We start from the raw sequence: 23,820 nt of genomic DNA on the forward strand, positions 1-23,820 counted from the left end.
CCACCTTATCGTCCATCCATCCAGCCCATACTTCTTTAACTTGCTGGCAAGAATACTGTGGGAGACCGTGTCAAAAGCTTTGCTGAAGTCAAGGAACAACACATCCACCGATTTCCCCTCATCCACAGTGCCAGTTATCTCGTCATAGAAGGCAATTAGATTAGTCAGGCATGACTTGCCCTTGGTGAATCCATGCTGACTGTTCCTGATCACATTCCTCTCCTCTAAGTGCTTCAGAATTGATTCCTTGAGGACCTGCTCCATGATTTTTCCAGGGAGTGAGGTGAGGCTGAGTGGCCTGTAGTTCCCCGGATCCTCCTCCTCTCCTTTTTTAAAGATGGGCACTACATTAGCCTTTTTCCAGTCGTCCGGGACCTCCCCCGATCGCCATGAGTTTTCAAAGATAATGGCCAATGGCTTTGCAATCATATCCGCCAACTCCTTTAGCACTCTCGGGTGCAGCGCATCCGGCCCCATGGACTTGTGCTCATCCAGCTTTTCTAAATAGTCCCGAACTACTTCTTTCTTCACAGAGGGCTGATCATCTCCTCCCCATGCTGTGCTGCCCAGTGCAGCAGTCTGGGAGCTGACCTTGTTCCTTGCCTGATGGAATCCTGGTCTATGATTGGGGCCCATAGGCACAAATGTAATTCAAATAATATATATATATAAAATAAACCAATAATGCTAAAGCTACGTAATTGCTACTCTTAATTTAAAAGGACACTTTAATTTAAATTAAATCCCGATTTTAGCTTTTCCATATGAAAGGATTTTACCTGAAATGTAATATTAAGGTATATGCCTTCATGGATTAGTGAGAAATTTCATTATGTAAATATTACTCTGCAGTGTTGGAATTAAAACTTATCAGCTTTTTTCTGTTCTATGAGAACCAGAATGTGACACTCTAAAACCAAGTGAAACTTACTCATAACTTAGATGATAAAATTAAAATAGTAAGGCACACACATTAAATAGAAGAAATGGTAGAACACTTAACTAGATTAAAACTGAAAAAATTTAAACACTAATAATGGATAAATGACACTTTTTTTGTTCTTAAATTATTTGCCATATTTTTGTCCTTTTAAGAAGTCATTTTTTAAAATGCTTGATAGAGAATTTGAAAGTTTTAGATTTTACTAATGAAGATTTTTAAAAAAAAAATCATTTATACGATTCATTTTGCTTGGTCAAGTTTTAAATGCAGCTATATTCATAAATATTGATTTAGTACACTTTTGTATTTTATCCCCTAAAACAAATAGAAAATCAGCTTATTTGGGGGGAGTTGAATTTCGAATACCTGGGGCACTAAACTTTCTTTAACAAGACATTAACATTTTGAAATGAAAAATTGTGCAATGGCCTAGACTAGACTCTAGTAAACTAAATTGGCAATAATGACCTAGTTAAATCTTCAGTAATGAAACCTGCATTTATCAAAAGATTGATCAAAGAGTAAATATCTTAATCAGGCAAATTATCTTCTCAAAAGTGGTTTTGACAGCCCTGGAGACTGAAAGTTATTAGATCACAGAACAGATACAGCACAGGCAATGACAGTGCATGGTTCCTTTTGGCAGCCTCCCTATCAATGTGCTATCTTCTTCTGGAGGGCCATATTTCGAGTAGTAGCTAGGCTCCATGCCCATTTAGTCCTCTTCCTGATGACAAGGTGCCAATTGCGTTTGGGGGTATGATTTGAAAATAGGTCTGAGACCGCCAATTTATTTTAAGTAGGCTAATGTACACTGACATATAAGGAAAAATTCAAACATCTGTGCTTTATAATCCCCAAATTTAGGCTTTGTGTGGATACAAAGAAATTTTGAATACTTTTCTAAATAAAAATGCCTTTGTGTGTTTTGAAAATCCAGATACTGTATCATTGTGCCACTGTGCATGAGACTAGAAATTGTGAGGCTAAACCAGAGACATAGGAGGGTAAATGCACTGTCATAGTTTCAGTGAAATAGAAAAGTAAACACGACAAATGTTAATATGCAAATTATATTTTGAAAAGGTTTCAATCATATTTGGTGGTACTTGGGTGAAAAGCTTTCCAAAACCTTTTTTTAGAATTTTTTTTACCAGATTGCACCTTGCTTTCCCTGCAAGGTTCTAAACTTGTAATGCACTTGGTTTTTAGGAATTGAAAATGAAACTTCAGTATGTGAGGCTACAGATGGCTCTTGTGAAGTTTTTAATGAAAAGAAGAATAAGCCCAGTGGGGAATCAAAGAAAACTGGGAGAATCAAAAAGGTCAGTCTTCGTAGACACAATGGCAAGACCATTTTTTATATGTAATATATAATTTTAACACCTTTAAAAGATAACTTTCATCAGTATGCAATGCAAAATGATCTATTGAATTTTCTGTCATTTTTTTATTTATATTTTGGGTGAATATTGAATAGGAAGGCCTAGACGGCCTACTCTAGTGAGGCTTGACTATGTATGAACTACATCATATGATTGTCAGTGTATTAGAATATGACTTGGAAACATGCCTTAAGTTTCTCTTTATCAGAGAACTACTAATTGTGATATTTTTAGCAGTTGTATTGTGAAGCATCCATTTAAACAAAGTGGGTTTCACTTCTATGTGATGTATAGTACTAAACAATTTATGGTTCAAGCAGGACTTGAATGTAAAACTTGGAAGATGAAGCATCACTATAGAACTACGGTCACTTAATCCTTCTAGTTTTTCACTTTTTAAAAACCTTGTTCTTGGTAAATGTAAAATTGATTAGCAGCAAATATAACTGGTAAAAGTAAATTAACACACTATGTACCAAATGGAAGAATGAAGGTAAAGATGGCTGAAGTTTCTTGCAGACAAAATCACCCAGAGAGAATGCAGAGAGATGAAGTATAAATCAGCTAAAGTAGGATAGAAAGCTAGCTCATGTGTTTCAATGAATGTCTGTCTAAAGAATTTCAGAGATCTGCTGATTAAAAGACCTATTTTCCTTCTACATTGAAATATTAAGTAGGTGCAATTATTAGAGAGCTTCCAAATTAAATGCCACTCTTGGTAGCAACTTGCTGGACTAGATAGACCAATGGTTGCTTTGGGTTGAAATTATGACTTTATTTCCTGCCTTTATGCTACTTGATTCTTTTAACTGTTCACAGACAGATTCTCTTTAAAAAGAAAGAGAACAGACTTGCTGAAATCGCAGCTGTTGCTATATTTGAAGATTTCTGGACCACTATTTTGAAGAATTTAGTCAGAACAATTTCATGGTTTGCCACACAAATATGACACTGTATTGCACCCCCAGAAAATATCACCATTCAATCTTTGTTAGGACTACTTACAATAGCAGTGATTGAGATTTTGTATCAGATTTGTTGTCACTGATTCATTCATCTTTAGTCTGTGTAAATTATTTACTACCACAAGTGTATACAATAGTTCCAATTTTATCTCATTGCTCTTATCTATTTTGGGATCCTTGTTTATCTTAACTTTTATTTTGCTTGCTTAGCATTAAGCATATTACATAATGCAATATGCAAGCAGTATAGCAGAATCCATCTGATCACAATACAAATTCAAAGGCTCTTTCAAAAGTTCATAAATTGCTATTGCTTCCAGTCTAATTGAACCCAAGAGTGGTTCTGCAGAATTCCAGTTGTATAAGGCTGTGTTTGATCTTGCTACTTTAGTTACAGATACTCATTTTGAAATGTGATCTGCTCAAGTTATTATTTAACCTGTAAAAAACAGTCTGGGAAACAATATAATCTATAGGTAATTTTCCTTCAAAAGTTTGTTTAGAATCAGGACTCCCATAAGAAGTATTTTGGATGATGATTGATTTTAATACATTCTCACAAGCGAAAAGGTTATCGCTATATTAACTGGGATTGAAGAATTGTGTCTCCAGCCCTCTCTCCTTCTCCATTAGTGTTGAACATCAATGATGCCTGTACTGTCTAGGTGAGATGTAGATCTCTGCAAAGTGCAGTATCTGTTGCTCCTTCCCACCCAGAACTCGAGAAGCCTGGGAGCTTCACCTATGAAAGCACCTGATGGAGAAGGCTACGAGGCCCCTCTCTGATCCGGGTCAGGGAGACCTCCCTATACAGCCTCAACTGACCAACAGCGCCCACCAAGTATGTGCCAACATCTAAGCCCCAAGACTCTTCTAGGGCTCCCCATGAGACTAGAGGGCACTCTTATGGGCATAAGGACAGATCCTCTTTGAGGACTGTCCATAAGAAACATGCTTCCCCCCCAAGCCACTTCAGGTCGGGTGGGACATTACATTTTGACCTTAAAGAACTGGCTCCAGTGAAGACTCCCAGATTAGAAGGTAAAGCACGTAAAAAGAAAGTTCAATCGGTCACCTTGGTACGAAAGCAAGAGGATAGGCGTTGGCTCATTCAGTCTGAGTGCTGGTCTGGACCCATCATCAGTAGAGCTTTGATCATCTAAAGACGGTCCGGCTGCCACAGATACACCAGGTCCTTCAGACTTGACTGCTGCACTCCCTATACTCCTGGAGGAATTCTATGCCAATAAATCTTAAAATTCTGCACACAATATTTCAAAGTTCTGCATATTTTATTTGTCAAAATAACAATATAATCATGCCTCCCCCATGCTGATCCTGGCAGCAGTCTTCCCTTGCCGCTTCAGAGAAGCAACCATGGTACGGGGATCGGTGAGCGGAGCAGACTCTGACACTGGGGGAGAGCAGCAGGTGTCCACTGCAAAGGAGGCAGTCCCAGCCTCTTCCCCAGTGGTACAATTGTTGCCAGATGAGGCAGTTGCAGGGCCTGGGCGGGCTAGCTCACCTGATGACTTCAAGGAGCACCAAGCAATGCTGTGAAGGATGGCCTTGAATTTGGGCTTGGAGGTGGAGGAAATGGTGGAGCAATTGGGCAACCTATTCAATGTGCTTACAGCATCAACCCCCTCACAGGTCACATATCCTGTGCACAAAGCGGTTCTAAAGATAGCCAAGGCCCTGTGGCAAACCCCATCCTCTATCCCCCCCCCCCAACTTCCAAGTGGGCCTAAAAGAAATATTTTGTGCCTGCTAAATGGTTTGAATATTTGTATACCTACCTGCCCCCGGGATCGCTGGTTCTGTGGCCAATGAAAGGGGCAGGCGAGTTCCACACCGAAAAATAAAGATGGCAAGAGGTTGGACCTTTTCAGAAGGAAAGTTTATTCAATGGTCAGCCTTCAGTTTAGAGTGTCTAGCCATCAAGCCCCACTGGGCAGACACAACTTTAATTTTGTGGGACTCCCTAAACAAGTTTAAAAACTCCCTGCCTGAGGACCTGGGCCAGAAGTTTGCCACCATTTTGGAGGAGGATACTGCTGTGGCGAGGAGCTCCCTCCGGATGGCCTGGGATGCGGCCGATTTGGCAGCATTTCAAAATTGCGTCTTTGGCCCCCTTTCATTTCTGAATTAAGAAATAGCGGGAGTAGAACCCTTTTCCCCTCATGTCCCGAGGGACCTCCTCCCCTTCCAGCCATAGGTGGTTTTCCACTTCTTGAATGAGGAGTTGCTCGTGGGAGGTGTCCCTGAAGAGGACACGGAAAGGAGGGAAGGCCGAAAATTACAGGGTGTTGCCCAGAGATATTATGTCAAGCACCCAGCAGTCTGAGGTTACTTGCAACCAAGCAGACCGAAAGGTGGCTGAGGAATGACTAGGGTGCTGGATTCTGAGGCATGCTTGGGCACCATCCTTGAGCGCACCCTCAAAACTAGTGCTCTGATCCCCTTGGTGTTTTGAGGAGCTCAGCTGGACAGGTGAACGGGAAGTAGGGGGCAACGGTGACAGCTGAATGCCATGACTTCATCTCTTTTCTTAGAGAAGCCCTGCCGGGGAGGCCAAGGCCTAGAAGATGGGGGTGGCCTGAACTGTCTCCTTGCTGATTGCAGTGTATGCAAGCCTAGTGAGTGGAGGGTAGCTTGAGTGTCCTTGAGTCCATGCAGCCTCGCAGCCATTTGCTCCAAGAAGAGCCCACTCCCATCAAAGGGGGGGTCCTGGATGGAGGACTGCATTTCCTGGGACAGACCCGCAGATTGAAGCCAGGAACTCAGCCCCATCACCTTTGTGGCCCTGTCGCTGATTGTGGTTTCCAGTGCCTTGGACCTTGGCTGGGGGGCCCACCAGAGCAATCTTAGCACTCAAGGCTGTTGGTCCCAAGACAATCGTTTGGCCTGCCAGGCTTTTCTGCCTTACCTGAAGGGCAAGGTGGTGCAGGTCCTGATGGACAAGGCCACAATGTTTTACATCAGCAGGTAAGGCAGAGTCCGGTCGTCAGCTCTTCGTCAAGAAGCTCTCTGTCTGAGATTTCTGTGAGCAGCATGCCATTCATCTCATGGCTGCACACTTCCCTGGAGCCAGGAACATGGTGGCAGATTGCCTCAGCACAACCTTCTCATCTCGCCACGAGTGATCTCTCCAACCGGAGGTGGTCAGCGTGATCTTCCGAAGATGGGGGACTCCCTGGGTGGACTTGTTCACGTCCTGGCAGAACAGAAAGTGCTACATATTCTTCTCGATTCGGGGGATTGATGGGGCTCCCTATCAGACGCCTTTTTGCTCCCATAGTTGTGGGCTCTAATGTACGCCTTCCCAATGGTGCCATTAATCCATAAGTTCCTTGTGAAGATCAAACAGGACAAGGCGAAGGTTATCCTAATAGCCCCGGTTTGGCCTCATGAACGCTGGTTCGGCATGCTGCTGGACCTCTCTGTGGCCACCCCACTGCGACTGCCACTCTGGATGGATCTACTGTTTCAGAACCACAGCACTCCTTTGCACCCGAACTTGGCAGTGCTGCACCTGATGGCTTGGCTGCTGCATGGCTAAACGCACAAGAGTAGCCCCAACCCCAGACCCTGTAGGGCTGGGTGGCGGCCCTGGACGCCGCGGGGCTGGCTTAGCCAGCAGTCCCAATCCCAGACCCCCGCCGGGCTGGGCAGCCTGGACCCCACTGTGCAGGGCAGCCACGAACCCAGTCCCCACCGTGCAGCCCGGTGGTCTTTAGCACACAGTTGGGCCGTAGCTGTGTGTTAATTGGGTTGAGAACCGCGGGACTAGATGATCTCAGTGGATCCTTCTGGCCTTATCTGTGAATCTATAGTATTTCTGAAATTTATAGGTATAGTCTATAGCAGGGGTTCTCAACCTTTTTCTTTTTGAGTCCACCCCCCCACTCTCCAACATGCTATAAAAACTCCCCGGCCCACCTGTGCCACAGTAACTGGTTTTCTGCATATAAAAGCCAAGGCCAGCATTAAAGGGTAGCAAGCAGGGCAGTTGCTTCGGGCTGTGTGCCAGAGGCGCCCCTGCTAAACTACATTGCTCAGGCTTTGGCTGCAGCCCTGGGTGGTGGGGCTTCGGGCCCTGGACTTCAGCCCCATGCCCCTTTCAGCTTTCTGACTGGGCCCCAGGGAGTTTAATGCTGGCCCTGCTTGGTGGCCTCCCTCAAACCTGCTTGTGGCCCCCTAGGAGGCCCCGGAGCCCTGGTTGAGAATCACTGGTCTATACAGTATCCCATTCCCAGCAAAATTCCTGTATACAATCATCTTACCACTGTTTACCACTTTCAGATATTAATACACTTGTTTGCTTTTTTACCATCTATCCCAGGGTGTCTTACACCTTCTACAGAGGGGGCAAATTCCTTACTTTGTCTCCTGGACCATAAATATAAACTTACAGGCTACATTAGTATCCTTAATTTACAGTAGAACTCACACTGATATCAGTGGAGGCTTGCACAAAGGTAAAATATAGCTTCTATGGCAAACAACTGAAAGTTTAGTTACTGTTGTTGGGTACCTAATTGTTATTTTGAGGTTGTCATTATCATGCCAGAAAACCAAAGCAATTCAGTGGGCTGCAGCTGCCTTATTGATGAGTCAGTATAAAACTGAATCTGTTCCCCTTTTGGCATGAAAATCACCAAGAGGAAAAGCCACTGCTGATGAGATCCTCCCATTTGGGATATTTAACTTTTGGAAAATGAATATCCTTTGCAAGCTAACTGATATCTGGCATAATTCTGTATGTCGGAAACAGTCTAGTTTACGGAACTGCATTTTAAATTATATCCATACAGCTCTTGAAGATCGTTGTAAATCTCTCTGAACAACAGATTTCCTTTTTCCATTTCATTAGCAATTGACATAATTTTTTGTATTAGTAATATAACACTTTTATTAAGTGAATTAGTTTGTAGGTTTGTCTTTATACATTTAAATTAACCACTTCTTTATGGATGCATACTGTAGGTTGAAGAGAATCTGTTAAGATTTATTTTACTTCTTTTGTATATTAGACTTATTTAAATAGTTGTGCCTTTCTTCATTACAGAAAACATAAAAGGTGCTTGAAGCTGCAGATTCATTAGCTTTGAAATCAGTGGCAGTTTTGCCTCAGTGCAAACTGCAACATTTGACTGATAGCTTTTTAACACAAGGTGTGCTGCCATTGTTGGGGATGGGTGAAGAAATATTAATTTTCATGGGGGTGCAAACTCCAAAAGAGACAGAAACTGACTTTTAAAGCTGAAACTGTTGACACGCACAAACTGTGGCTTTAAATAACTTCATTGGCACTTATGTCAGCTTTTAAATTTCATTTTTTATATTTAAAAAGCAAATTCCTATAGTGGTGGTGGTGGTGTATTAACTGAAAACCAACAAACTATTAAGTTAAACAACAAGCCAGTTGGGGAAGCAAGCAGATTCATCTGTCAAGGGACCAGGAAACTAAACCACCTACATTTAAACAATTAGAGTAATGGTTGAAGGTGGGTTTTTTCTGTATGTGTCCAGTCATAGTTGTGCTAACTTTTTAATTGAAATTGTTGCTGTAGGAGCATAAAACTTCTGTGACAGGTTCGGTCACAGAGACCCGCTTGGGACTGTCACCTGACGTGCTGGAATAGCCTCTGAGCCCATTTTCCCTGCCTGCTTGGGACTCCAGAACCCTGCCCTGCTGAGCCAGACACGCTATCTCCAGCACCCAGACACCCAGTTCCCAATGGGATCCAAACCCCAAATAAATCCATTTTACTCAGGGTAAACTCATAAATTGTCCGCCCTCTATAACCTTGTTAGAGAGATATGCACAGCTGTTTGCTCCCCCAGGTATTAATCACTTACTCTGGGTTAATTAATAAACAAAAGTAATTTTATTAAGTATAAAAAGTAGGATTTAAGTGGTTTCATGTAATAACAGACAGAACAAAGTAAGTCACCAAGCAAAATAAAAGCAAAAACACGCAAGTCTAAGCCTAATACATTAAGAAACTGAATACAGGTAAATCTCACCCTCAGAAATGTTCCAATAAGCTTCTTTCACAGACTAGACTCCTTCCTAGTCTGGACCCAATCCTTTCCCTGGTACAGTTCTTGTTAGTTCCAGCTCAGTGGTAACTAGGGGATTTCTCATGACTGCAGCCCCCTTTGTTCTGTTCCACCCCCTTTTATAGCTTTGGCACAAGGGGGGAATCTTTAGTCTCCCTGGGTCCTCATCCCTCCTAAATGGAAAAGCACCAGGTTTAAGATGGATTCCAGCATCAGGTGACATGTTCACATGTCCTGGGAGACCCCAGCCCCCATTCTTCCAAGGCTGGTCCACACTACCCAGGAAGGTTTGCAAGTAAACAGAGGTCATTTACAGGTCATTGATTCTGAAGCACCCTTCATGGCTTCCACTTAATGGGTTTACATCAGTAATACAAGTTTATATCTTATTTTCTTAACTTCAGACATAGATACAATACATGCAAGCAAATAGGATAAACACACTCAGTAGATCATAAGCTTTGTAATGATACCTTACAAGAGACCTTTTGCATAAAGCATATTCCAGTTAAATTATATTCACACTCATAAGCATATTTCCATAAAACATTATGGAGTGCAACGTCACAACTGCTCCGAATTAACTTTGAAAAAACTTTTTTCACATTGCTCAATGTTTTAATAAAAAGTAAAATGTGCAAGATCTGCCTCCAGATCATTTGGAGAGATGAGCATACATTAGTCAGTAATTGGTATTTTTACAGGATTAAAATTAGATTCAGAGCAGTTTTTAAAATGTGTGACCTCTACTGTGTCTCTTTTCCAAACTTTCTCTTTTTTTATTTCATCCTCTTTTTCTCCTTTTTTCCAATAGTAGTCCATGGTGTATATTTTTCCAAATTGTCATCTTTGTGTGTTTCTTGTTTTCTACTCTCTCCCTTCGCCTGTTATCTTTGGCATTCTCTGTTGTATTCTTTCTTCTGCCTCTTAAATCTCCCTCTCCTGAACTTCTTTTCTGACTTAAACAATTTAATCTCTCCCTGTCTAACTTTTCTTACATAAGAACAGCCATACTAGGTCAGACCAAAGGTCCATCTAGCCCAGTATACTGGGGGGACGGCGGGGGTGTTGAAGGTGGGATATTGGGATTCCTACCAGAATGCTGACTCTAGGGTCTGCAGGGGGTTTCCTCTTTCTTGTTCATCTCATGTCTTTAATTTGAAGCCATTCTCCCTGCCTTTGTAAAAGTATCTGGCTGTTGGAAAGGAGAGAAGATTTTCTCCTTCCCACTCCAAATTTCCCTGGCTTTTATGAGGGCGTGGAGCCTCTGTCGCTACTCCAGTCTCCTGGGTACTGTGATGGGAATTTTATGGTGCTGGTCTACCTTTCCATCTTTCTAGGAGGGACCTGTGTTTCTGTGTTATGGACCTGGTCATTGAAGTACTTGATTTCTAAAATGCAACAGTGAACACTGAAAGTATGTCCCTTAGTTCTGAGCCACTGGCAGAGGCCTGGGAGCTGGTAAGGCAAGCACATGACCTAGAGGAGATGGAGTAGGGCATCCCTAAACAAATGGAATATTGTTCTTTCACTCTGTTTTGCTTTTAACTGGACTTGACAAATCCAAACTAGTTATCTAGTGTGTGATCACCACTAGGAATGATTCCCCGGCCAAACTCTTGGCAGGATGAACATCTGAGTAACCTGTCTGAGCACCAAATATTGAAAGTTCAGTTTTTACCTGGCTTTCTCATCTGGTTGAGTAGATGAAAAGCACTTGTTGTCCTATTTCCTTTGTCACTGAAATAATTCCACTCTAGGTTATGGCTTTCTCCAGGTTTAGTGGTACAGCCGGTAGGGGAATATTTGGAAAAAGTAGTGCATATTAAATAGGTGGCATATGTTGCTTGGACAAATTCTACTTGGCCTGTGAGGATGAGACACCTAACTTCCTCAGACCTTACGTCCAGAACTTAGCCAGGAACAAATGTAAAATATTATTGTTCCAAGCAAATTTTTATCATGGATGCATTTTATTTAGCAGTAAGAGAACAAATTTGGAGGTTGGGTGTGTCTCTCTGCAGAATAGGTCAGTTAACATACAGGAAATATCACATTGTTTTTAAGTATTGGCAGGATTTATAAATGCTGTTTCCTTTGAGAGGTATTGAAATACATGTTTTATATTTCATGTGACTTGGAAAAAATATGCTTGTTGGCAGACTCTAAAATGAAATATTTAATGCAACTGTATTTATGAGAAAGACTTAAAGAAAAAGCAGAAATCATGTAAAGGTCCTATAGGTGTCTAATTTATAACACAGCATGCCTTCCAGACTTTGTGTCATTTGGGAAAAATGTGTTCTGTTTTAGAATACGAATGTGAAGGTCTTTAGGAATCACAGATGAATGATAAATAAAAAGGGTCGGTTTGCCTAATGCCACCTTTTCCAGTGTTTTATTAACAATAATTCTGGTATAAAAGTGCTTTAGAAACTCAGTGATGCTCCCCAGATGTTTTTTTTTTTTACCATTTAGAAAAGAAACTGCTAATTCAGAACATGTTTTATGATAAAAGCACAATGTAAAATAAACCAGACACAACTAGTGTAGATAGTGTATATAAAAGGGGAAAAGGGAGTAAAAGCAATTAATTTAAAAAATGTAGAACTAAAAATTAAAACACATAGTTTGGCTCAGTTTTCTACTGGCCAACCATCTTAAAACACATTGATTGTCCTATTGAAGCAATAGGACACATCTGCTTAATAGATGACACCTAGCTTACAGAAATGTGCACTTCTGAATGAAGAGGGAATAACTGTTCATTGGGAGTGAAATTCACCCCAGTTCGTAGTTTGCATATGGACTTCTGGGTGAATTTGGTGTTCCTTAAGCCTCATGGTAGACGTTTTAAAAGAGAAGCTACTGACGGAGCATTCACACAGGCTAGTCGCTGTATCCATTCTGTGTGCTCCAGAGGCTCTCTGATGGCCCCACAAGGCTGTCTTTAAAGGGAGTGGTGTCAGGACAGGCTGAAGGATCCACAGTTGTGTGGACCCAGCAGTTTTTACACCCTGACTATGTGCCCTGTAGGCTGCAGCCAATATCTCAGTTTATAGGCTTGAGAAGCAGCTGCATGAGGGCTGTACTAGAACTCTGTGTATTGACCTTCAGTTAAGCAGCTTTTGTGGTAGATTTGAGGTAACATATCTTTGAATGCAAGTTCAGCAAAGTTGGGAACCTGACTGTTAATACTAATGTATTCCAAAGTATTGAGTTCGTGCTGAGGCAACCCACAGTAATATAAGTACATAGGATGAGATTTGCCACCCAGGCGGAGGGAATTGGATGGGAAACTGTAGTCTTTTAAAGCCATCTTTGTGGTCTCCCAGCCCATGGCCTCTGGGGGTTGGAGAGGCCTCAGTGTAACTTAGCCCCTAAGTTACAGCAGCCTCTCTGGGCTGTGCTATGTGCCACAGTGCTGCCTGGGATCTCTGCAGCATGGCATGCTGGGGCCCTACCCTCCATAAGCCTCTGTTGCCCCAACCCCTGCCCCAATACACCCACTATGGCTACCTTTTGCAGTGCCTGTGCTGGTGCAATCCTTTCACAGCTAGATATGGGGCTTTTTAGGACTTCTTTACATGGCTCTAGCCCTTGCCCTCGGTGTAAAGTGGCCACAGTGGATCTGACTCTTAGTGTTTTACAGATATACAATCTAACTATTGATTGCGCCAGTATTTTTGCTATCCACCATATTCTCCTAATGGCTTCCGTGACATTGCCCACAGGAAATATGCCCCATGCTGGTAGTAAACAGGACCATATCACCTGGATCCAGGTTGAAACGGACTTTATTGGAGGGATGTATTTGAGTGCCTAATATGAAAATGAAAAGTCCAGAAGCTGGATTTGTTTTTTTAGGAAATTGTATTAAGCTGATGAAGTTTCCAAGAGCTATTTGACACTAACAGCTTATGTGAATTTGGCAAAAATAAAGTGGAAAATCTTTTGGCTAAAAAAAGAATGAAATTTAATTATCTTAGATATGTACATTAAAAATCTTCTTTCCAGTCATTAGGATAGCAATAAGTACAGACGTACAATCAGCAGGTGCTACCATTAGCAAGTTAAGTGTTTGGTAAGATGCATTGTACGTTTCTAGTTAAGGTGCAGCAGGACTGAGTTAATAGCTTTTCACATTGGCTAATCTTCAGCTATCACTCATATTTATCACCACCATTTCAGCACACCACCTCACTTTTTGCATTGTTTTTCTTTTTGTTTACTTTGTTATTCCTCTATGCTTGACTGTTTAATTTCTTTTGTATTCTATAATTTTTTACTTTTGAACTATTATATGTCTGTGTAATTTACAGCAGTGTTTCCGAAATCTCAAGTATAATTAATATAAATCTTTTCAAAAATATTTTTCATAACTGTGGCTAGCGCTTGTCTGTTTTCAACACAAACATTTTTTTTGGTCCTGTTTCTGTATATGTGTAGAATCATAGAAGCATAAAGTCAGATGCAAGGGTCAATCTAGTCTAATCTCTTTCCAAGTTGCAGGTTTTGTTGAATCTAAACCATCCAAGATGGATGGCTATCCAGCCTCTTTTTGAAAACCTGCAATGAAAGAGCTTCCATGACTTCCCTAGGCAGTCTGTTTCATTGTCTTATTTTTCTTACAGTTAGAATTTTTTTTTATGTACTCTAAATCTCCTATGCTGTAGTTTGAACCCATTGCCTCTTGTTCTGTGCTCTGTGGCAAGAGAACAACTTTTCTTCATCTTTTTAATGGCAGCCTTTCGAGTATTTGAAGACCACTATCATGTCCTCCCTTAATCTCCTCTTTCCAAAGTAAACATACCCAGTTCCTTCAACCTTTGCTCATTTGGCTTGCATTCCATTCCTTTTATCAACTTTGTTGCTTGCCTCTGGATCTTTTCTAGTTTCTCTAAATTGGTGACCGAAATTGGACACAGTACTCTAGCTGAAGCCTAACCAGCATCACGTAGAGCGACACTATCACCTCCCGTGACTTGTATGTTATGCCTCTGTTAATGCAACCCAAAATTGCATTTTTTTTTTAATTTTGTTTTGCATCAGCATCGTATTGTTGACTCATGCTGAGGCTGTGATCCTCTACAACTCCCAGATCCTTCTCAGCAATTATCCCCCATTCTGTATTTGTGCATTTGGTTTTTCTTCCCTAAGTGTAGTACCTTACATTTGTCTTTGTTGAATTTCATTTTGTCATCTGTAGCCCAGTTCTCCAATTTATCAAGATCCCTCTGAATTTTAGCTCTATCCTCCAAAGTGTTTGCAGCACCTCCCTCTCCAGTTTTGTCTCATCTGCAGATTTGATCAGTATGCTCTCTATTTCTACATCCAGATAATTAATAAAGATGTTAAATAACACCAGATCCAGAACTGATCCCTGTGGAACCCCACTTGAGACCTCCTTCCAAATTGCCATCATTTACTCCTAAGGGCATTCTGTGCCAAAAAATTAAAAATTCTGCAAGTTTTATTTGTCAGTAAATAAATGCAGAGGCTCCAGCATGGCAGTGGGGAGCACAGGCCACTGGCTGTAGGAAGGCGGGAGATCACCCTGCGGCAACCCCACCCTGAGGACACAGACTCAGTGTGAGGCTGCACCCGACTCTGACACAGCACAAGGCCTAGGCCTGTCCCAGAAACACCCCGAGGCCCTGCCCCTCTACACCAGGTGTGGGGCAGGCAGACTCACCCAGGCAGGATCCAAGTGTAGAAGGGGCTCAGTGTGGTGGGATCCAAGTGTAGGGTGAGAGGATTCTGTGTGGGACAGTATGGGTGTAGGCAGTTCAGTGGGGGGGATCTGGATGCACAGAGGCTCATTGTGGGGGTTCCATGTGCAGGGACAATGGGACTCTGCAGGGGCTTGCAGGTGAAAGTGGTTGGGGCTTCCGCGGAGGGGTCTGGGTGCTGGGGGAGTGGGGCTTGGTGGAGTGGTGGTCTGGGTGCATCTAGTTAGGGGTCTGGCTGGGGGTCTGCATGTGGGGGCTCAGGGTGGTGTAGGGGGCTGGGGCTCATCAGGGTGGGGGTTTGAGTGCAGGGAGCTCAGTGGGGGGTGGTCTGGGTACAGGGGTTGGGGTCTGAAGGCAGGAAGTCTGGGTGAAGGGGGGCTCCAGATGCAGAGTTGAGATTCAGTGGGGTGAAGTTCAGGTATGGAGGGCTAGGAGAGTTCTGTGTGTACGGGGTGAGGCTATCTGGGTATGGGAGGTCCAGATGCAGGGGGCTTGGGTGGATGCGGGAGCAGCTCCCCGCACAGTGACCCCTCTCCCCACAGCTGAGGAGCGATGGGGGCAGGAAGCATGGAAGGATGCTGAGCTTTCTGCAGCTGGGGGAGGTTTCTGGAGGTGGGTCTGATACAGCCCCAGCCATTCTTTGCAGGGGAAGAGGAAGTCCCATCCTCTCCTGCCTCCAGCCCGGCCAATCCCAGCTCAGGGTAGGAGCCACCTCTCTGCCAGCTGCCTGAAATGGTGTAACTGCGCTGCTAGGGTGTGGTGCGTGACTGCTCTTGCAACTTCCCTTTGCATCCCTGTCAGTGGTGCAGAATTCCCCCAGGAGTAATCGTTCCGTTAACAGTGACTCTTTGTTTGAGGTTGTGTAACCGATTATGTGGCCATTCAATGGTAGGTCCATCAAGCCCACGTTTCTCCAGCTTGTTTATCAGAAAGTCATGTAGGACTGTATCAAAAGCATTGCTGAAGTCCAGATATATTATGTCCACCACATTCCTCCTATCTACCAAAACAATTACATTGTCAAAGAAGGAAATCAAGCTGGTTTGGCGTGATTTGTTCTTAGTAAATCCATGCTGGCTGCTAGTGATCGCCCCTTCAGTTATTCGCAAATTGAATGTACCGATATATACATTTCTAAAAATTCTGTTTCTGTGTTAGTGTATTTATTTCCCAAAAGCTGAACTGTGGTTAGTCTCTCTTCTTTGGAATTTCCTTTAAGTTTTTATTGTCTATTTCAAACTCTGAAAACTGTCTTTTAATGGCTTTTCTGTGTCCTTGTCCCATTTCTTTTAAAAATAATATATTTAATTAATGCAGGATAGGAACAAAGCATTTAAGCAAAAGGAAAAATGTGAACGTATTTACAACATTGATAGTTATAACTCACTGTATAATCTGAAGCCAAATTGTTTATTTAAAGCCCATTCACATCAAAGAATGAAAATGCATTCTTGCTGCAAAGTAAAAGCCATTAGTCTAGTAAAATAATTCCAAGGAACTCTCCTCTTCTTATAGTGGATAAATTACTTAACTATACAATGGAGAACTATTCTGCACTGGTAGGGGAGTTTATACTGTGGGTCTGTTCTTTCTCTAATTGTGATTCATTAATAAGTAAGATGCAGTGAGGCTTTCAGCCACCTCTTGAGCCTGTGCTACAAGCCTTAAGCTGATTTACAGTATCTTAAGCATTCTCAACTATGTACATGATTCAAAGGAAAGTAGTTGTGGGGAGGGGTCAGCAAACTTGGGGTTGTGGAATGGCATGGGGAAATATTAGAAGAGACACTGTGTGGGTCTCCTGTGGATCAATAGATTTTCAGGAAAAACTCTAGAACACAGATTTATTTAAAACAATATATGAATCAGACAAATATTTTCAAACAGACCTTACATACTGTTTTGTTACTGTGGGTAGTATATGTAATATAGTACTAAGCAGATCTGCTTGCCTTCAGTTTTTGGAAAACTTATTTTAGGTATATCTGTTTTTTGGGTAGACAGGTTGATGCTATATGCTTCAGAAAGATGAATAAGTACTTTGCCACAATTTTCTATGTTAAATAAAAGCATAGACTTGCTAAGAGAATAAATATATTCTGTATCTTGGTAATATACCTAATTTTCTTCTAATGATTGGTTACCAGCTTGAAGGTGTAACTCAAAGTATGGTAGCTGTACAATGGCATTGGAGTGAAGTTTTTATAAACCAATTTGAAGTATTAATCATTATCACCAGCTGAAACTAGTATTACAGAACCATCTTGTTTGCACCGTCTCTTGCCCAGGCACCACATTGGTGGTTTTACTCTTGTATCTTAACAAATGGTTGTCACAAGGGGGTTCCAAGGATCTGTCCCTCCTTTTATAATAGATTCTACGTTTTCCCCCAAGAAATAATTTTTTGTCCATATAAGTGATTGTTAACATATTTGGATGGGGCCATTGGAGCATTTGTTTATGCTTCAGAGAAGGGCAGATGGCAGAAAGTGTTTGTGCAGTTTTTAGTGGTTGCCTTCCCTGATGCCGAAGTGCATCACTTGTGATATGCCTGAACATCACTGTCCTTGGAATCATGTGACTTGTAATCTGTTCAGAGATCTTATTTCCTGCAACATGCAGCAGGCCTGCGAACTAGTGTCTTAATCCTGATTAACTTTGTGTCTTTAGTGGAATCTCTTACAACTTAGTTTCTGTGGGGAAAAAGTTTTTTTCATATTTGTGACTGTTTTCTTGTTCTTCCTTTTTAAAATCTCTAGCCAACAAGAACATTAGTCATGACAAGCATGCCCTCTGAGTAAGTACTAGATATTTTTGTGACTTTTCTATTCTGTGTAAATTTTGTACTTGTTTACAGCCTTGGCTTTCACATACTGGATTAAATTTATTTGTAGGTTATCCATGAAATATATTTCCTTCTGTTGACTGGCATGCATATGCTTAAATACATGGTGTTAATCTGTAGACTAGAGCATGGGTTCTCAACCTGCGATACGCGTACCCTTGGGGTATGTAGAGGTCTTCCAAGGGGTACATCAGCTCATCTATATATTTGCCTAGTTTTACAACACGCAACATAAAAAGTACTAGCGAGGCCAGTACAAACTAAAATTTCACACAGACAATGGCTTGTTTATACTGTTCTATATAATATACTATACACTCAAATGTAAGTACAGTATTTATATTCCAGTTGATATATTTTAGAATTATATGGTAAAAATGAGAAAATAAGCAATTTTTCAGTAATGGTGTGTTGTGATGCTTTTGTATTTTTAGGTCTGATTTTGTAAGCAAGTAATTTTTAAGTGAGGTGAAACTTGGGGTACAATAGGCAAATCAGACTCCTGAACGGGGTACAATAGTCTGGCAAGGTTGCGAGCCACTGAACTAGAGCACGTTATACTTGTGCTACTTAGCAGTTAACGGTAATAAAACTACAGTGAAAACTTCAATTTGAAATAAATTGGGAGTTTTGGGGAGGAAATGGAGGATTATACAGTAAATAGCATGGACTTTTTACCTGTCTTTGGTTTTGTCCTTATATATTTGAATTGTTTTTGTAAAGAACATCATAACTGCCTGAAACATCAATTTAAATGTTTTATTTTACATAAATAGCTGTTAAAGTAGTATTTCTTTTAGGGTTTTTTAGACACTTGGTTACAAAGCATTAAAAGCCAGATGCCACTGCATATTTGTGGAAGAGTTAGTATTTTTCTGGCATACTCTTTTTATTCTCCTTAAACTCCTACAAAATAAAGATCATCCGACAAAAACAAAGTCCTATATTTTATGCTAAATTCCTTTGAAAAAAAAAATGAGTTATTTGTGCCACCCACATGTCTGTTTCAGATTTGAAAACATTTGATAAACCATGATGGTTATATAAAGATGAATACTTTAAAAATGCACTTTTCTAAAGCATTTCTTTAAAGATAGCTTCTAACCGTGTTTCAGTCAGTTTTTCCACTTTCATTATAAAATAATAGTTCAGGAAGCAGAAAAACTTAAAATATATTTTTAGTTTTATCTTCTTAATGCTTCATGAAACTCGACACATAACACCTATCCATTTTAGAGCATCAGTGCACTTCACAAGCCTTATATTTAATTGCACAACATGACATCCCCTATAAGGTCGGTAAATATGATCACCATGTTACAGATGAGACAAATGAAGCACAGGGAGGTTGTGATTTGTCCAAAAACATAGAAGTAGTCTTGGCAGAGCTGGAAAAATAACTCAGGTCTCATGGCCATATTGCAAAACCATCCTTTCTCACATTAAATGTAATCTTCTTGCATGGATCCTCCTTTTATATATATTACTAAATCTGCTTAATATTTGAGTATTATTGCACTCACTTAGTTTGTTATGGTACGTTATATGGCTAATGGTAACCAACTTTGTCCCTCAAAAGTTTGCTTTCTACTTTGAGCTGACTGCATTCAGAGTATAGAGAGCACATTATAGGTTGTGTTCCCCAGCATATGGGTGGGGCAGACTACCTCTGGAAAGAGAAGGAAATGCATCCCTCTAGAGAGAGAGAGAAACCATCGGCCAAGAGCCTGTTCTGTCTGAGTAGGAGCCAGGGCTATAGAAATGGGTCAGTGGAATTTAAGTAAATATAGGGTGTGAGATGAGTGGTGTCTTGACATTGTTTTCCTCTTATAAGAGCATAGCATCACCCACTGGCCGGCAGCAATACCTAGCCATATTGTGCTTCATGGAATTGCAAACCCATAAATCTGCATGTAGTAGGTTTGTAGTTTATTGAAATGCGAATTGGCTAGTTTCTATTGTAAACTATGATCTTAGAGCTATTTCAGTTCAGATTCATATTGTAGGACCTTTCCTCTCATTCCAGAGCATATCTCATATAGCTACCAAAAAGAGCCAAGATAAACTGCGTGTGTAAAACCTACCCCCTGAGCATATAGACCAGGTAGGGTCAGCATCCCTGTGGGTTCAAAGTTGCCATGACCATCAAACACAATATCTGTCTAACTAAAACACTCTTTGCAGGGTAAAGGAAGCATAAATATATCCAGTGACAAATAAGTAAGGCTAAGATGATCACAAATGAGGGGCTAAAGTTAGGCTCCTAAGTATATATTCAGGCAGTTAAATAAGTTAAAAACAGTTCTGCACTTGGCATCTCCTTCAGTGGGAAGTCAATTTGCTAAGCTATTTGTTTCCTTTAAATCTCATTTTAAAAGCTTTTGCTGTCTCTCTGAAGAATCCTTTTAGGATCTTCTTAGAGTTCTGTGTGCTCTTTGTTTTAGCCAATTTATTTTGGGAGCTTTTTTTATTGAGTTACTTTCTGCAGAAAGAAATGTGGATGGAATGAAAAAAATGCCCCACAAGCTATAAGAGATGTCCTGTACAAGCTTACAAGATGGCATTGATTGACTCATGAGCTCTGTCTATTTTTCCTGAGAAGATCAGTATTGCACTAGATGGGTAAATCTGCTCCAGGCTGTTTCTTAATTTACTTGATCTTGAGTAGAGGTGTTTCTGAGCTTCCTCTCAAGCTCCCAGAAGTCAGGTGTGTGGACAGAAAAGACATTGGAATCAAGCTTTTTGTTACAGTACTGCAGCAGTAAATAGTTCTCATACATCATCTTTCCTCAAGGGATACCAAGATCTCAGTGGTCACATGATGATGTATTTGTGTACTTCAATGTTCATACTCATAGATAATATACTTAGAACTCTAGTTACAGGTGGACATTCAGTATTTTACGTGGGAATTGTATCTGGTGGCAATAATTTGTAGTACTAGTGAGCTTCATGCTCTGGTGATTGAACCAACATACAGTAATTTTTCTGATGGTTTTGAGGTGTCTACACAGTAGGGACAAAACTTTAAAATTAGGTATTTGAGTTTGAGACACCTAGTTTAATATTTAGGCTAAATGTTGCCTGATGTTTGGAGGTGGTTGACAACTGGAATTTCCCAGTGAAATCTGTTAAGCAAAAGTTTTGTCTGAATTTTTACATTACTTTTTATACAGTAACTATTAGGGTGTATACATAAAACATTTAATATTGAGTTCTACTGATTGTGGATTCCCTGCCCCCCCTTCTGTGTTTTGGCAGGAAGCAGTGTGCAATAATTCAGGTGGTGAATAAACTGGGAGGCTTTTTGTTTTCGGATGATGTGTGTGAAACGACTACTCATGTGGTTACAGGGAGTCCTCGTCGCACCTTGAATGTAATGCTGGGAATTGCCCGGGGCTGCTGGATTGTGTGTTACGAATGGGTAAGAGAGAGATCTGAATTTCACAATAAAGTAAATCAAGTTTGTTTGTTCAGCATTAGCTAAGATATAACGTCCCTATCAAAAACTTGCCATAAGCAGTAGCATCTTCATTATTCTTTTGCATTAAATAGAATTCTGTTCTGAAACATGTAGAGTCAAACCTCGCAATAATACGCCCCGTGATAACGCGAATTCGTATATAACACAATCATAAGTTGGCTCCCCTTTAAGGCCGTAATACTGTTCGCGTTTTGCTGGAATACTTTTTTTATGACATTTATAAATAAACCGCGTTCTTCCATTATGGATATTCCAGTTTGCAAACACAAGTCATTTTCTGCCCAAGAGGAATTGTATGCCTTGGATCAACTAAAGAAGGGCAAACAATAAACTCAGCTTGCTAGAGATCTAGGAATTAGCAAGTCCACTCTGCGAGGGTGGAAAAAAGAAGAAAAGCTCCGTAGCCTACCCTGCATTCTTGAAGAGGAAACTGGTTTACAGCGTAAAAAGGTCAAGTTTGCTAATGACGAAAGCCTAGATTCAGCCTTGTACCAATGGTTTGTCCAGGCTCACTCAGAAGGAGTTCCCATTTCTGGCTCTATTCTGAAAGCTCAAGCAGAGAAATTTAGATCGCCTTATCAATGGAAATGAATCCAAATTTAAGGTGAGTAACGGCTGGCTGGACAGATTCAAGAAAAGGCACACTATAAGCCAAGTTCTTGTTTCTGGGGAAATCCGCTCAGCTGTTAAAGAGGCTGCTGATTCCTACCCAATTGAGCTTAAAAAGTTGCTGGAGGAAGGTTGCTACACAGCCGATCAAGTTTACAACTGTGACAAGACTGGTTTATGCTTTAAAATGTTACCCGATCGCACCCTCGCAACCAGGACTAATAGTCACAAATGAGAAGGCTTTAAGCAGAGGAAGGACCGAGTCACTCTCTTGTTTTGCGTCAACAAGTCTGGCAGTCACAAAGTCAGACCTCTGATGATCAGAAAAGCGAGGTCTCCCAGATTTTTCATCATGTTAATATGAGGGTCCTTCCCTTTGAATACACCAACAGCAAGAATGCATGGATAAATAGCTCCATATTTCAAGACTGGTTCCATAAAACTTTCGTGCCAGCAGTTTGGGCTCCTTTGCAAAAACTCAAGGAGGAGCCAAAAAGCTCTCCTTCTGCTGGATAATTGCCCTGCCCACCCCCAGCGGAAGATCTTGTAAGTCGTGACGGCAAGATTAAAGTCTCTTATCTCCCGAAGAACACTACATCAGAAATCCAGCCACTGGACCAAGGCATCATATCGGTATTTAAGCAAAACTATCGTCGCACAATGATCAAGCGGATGGTAGCAGATGATAACTCCTCCTTTGACACATCACTGGCATCACGCAACTTGAAAGAAGTCTGTCACCTTGGCGGGAAAGCCTGGGTTGCTATCTCTGCACGTTGCATTGATCGATGCTGGATAAAGGGTCTTGGTCCAGCTTTTCTGTCATCTACACACGATGATGGTAACGACGACGAGCCTGAATTTACAAGATTCATTGAAGACGACGTACATTTAGTCGAAGAAGCACTCAGAGAATATGAGCACAGTCATCATGATATCCTCAACTCGTTTTCAGAAGATGACATCTGCCCCATATATGAACACATCTCAGATGGCAAAATTGTTGCAAATGTCAGCGGGAAGAATGAAGCTGCACCACCAGAGCCCGAAACCAGTGGCGCTAATGATGACTACGATGACCATGATGGCACCTCAACTTCCCCACCAAAAGTGTCCGAGGCAGTAAAGCACCTAAAAGCTAGTTTGAGGTCGCTGGAAATTCAAGACGTGGACAGCGTCACAATCCTCCAACTCAGAAGCATTCTTGACTTTGCTAGAAGCCAACAGTCCATGGCAAATAAGCAGACCGCGCACTAGATAGCTTTTTTAAGAAGTGATGAAATTTAAAATTATGGACTCATGCAAGCAGATTGACTTTGCACTCTGTGCAATGATTAGTTTAGTAGATTTCACAGGTTTCTTTCATGTACATGTAATTAAATTACTACTTTTGTGTTTAAAACACGCTAGGATAACCGTTGTTTTTTTTACAAGACTTTAACTGACGGGCTTGAAATGGTAAATTTTCATGACCCTGCTATGAAGCGACCCCACATTTATCATGATCGAATTTTTTGTACCCCAATTATTGCATTATAGTGGGGTTTCACTGTAGCTCTATTTTTGCAAATATTGAATACACAAGGATTATCATAAGGTTTTTTTTTAGTATTTCTAAAGTGTTATTGAAACATCTGTTAAGGGAATCTATTTTTAGATAAAACAGTTTCTTCCTTTTTATGATCTACAAAAAGGAAGACAAGGAGATTGGAAAACATGCTTTATGAAAACCTTGTATACAAACAACTATGTAGTCTGAAGGCGTGCATAATGATTGCTTTGAATATG

The 23,820-nt window shown here is 41.1% G+C and overlaps 1 protein-coding gene across 2 annotated transcripts in view; it reads left to right on the forward strand.

The window, feature by feature from the left end:
* The window catches only part of MCPH1 (microcephalin 1), a 235,243-nt gene that overhangs the window by 42,052 nt on the left and 169,371 nt on the right, over window positions 1-23,820 (forward strand). For both annotated transcript variants that reach the window (XM_074947793.1, XM_074947792.1), the window contains 3 exons: window positions 2,156-2,268; window positions 17,854-17,891; window positions 21,201-21,363. In XM_074947793.1, the coding sequence (XP_074803894.1) occupies window positions 2,156-2,268; window positions 17,854-17,891; window positions 21,201-21,363 (314 nt within the window). The remainder of the gene's footprint in view (window positions 1-2,155; window positions 2,269-17,853; window positions 17,892-21,200; window positions 21,364-23,820) is intronic.

This window comes from Natator depressus, chromosome 3 (genome assembly GCF_965152275.1).
Source record: "Natator depressus isolate rNatDep1 chromosome 3, rNatDep2.hap1, whole genome shotgun sequence".
NCBI classification, from domain to species: Eukaryota; Metazoa; Chordata; order Testudines; family Cheloniidae; genus Natator; species Natator depressus.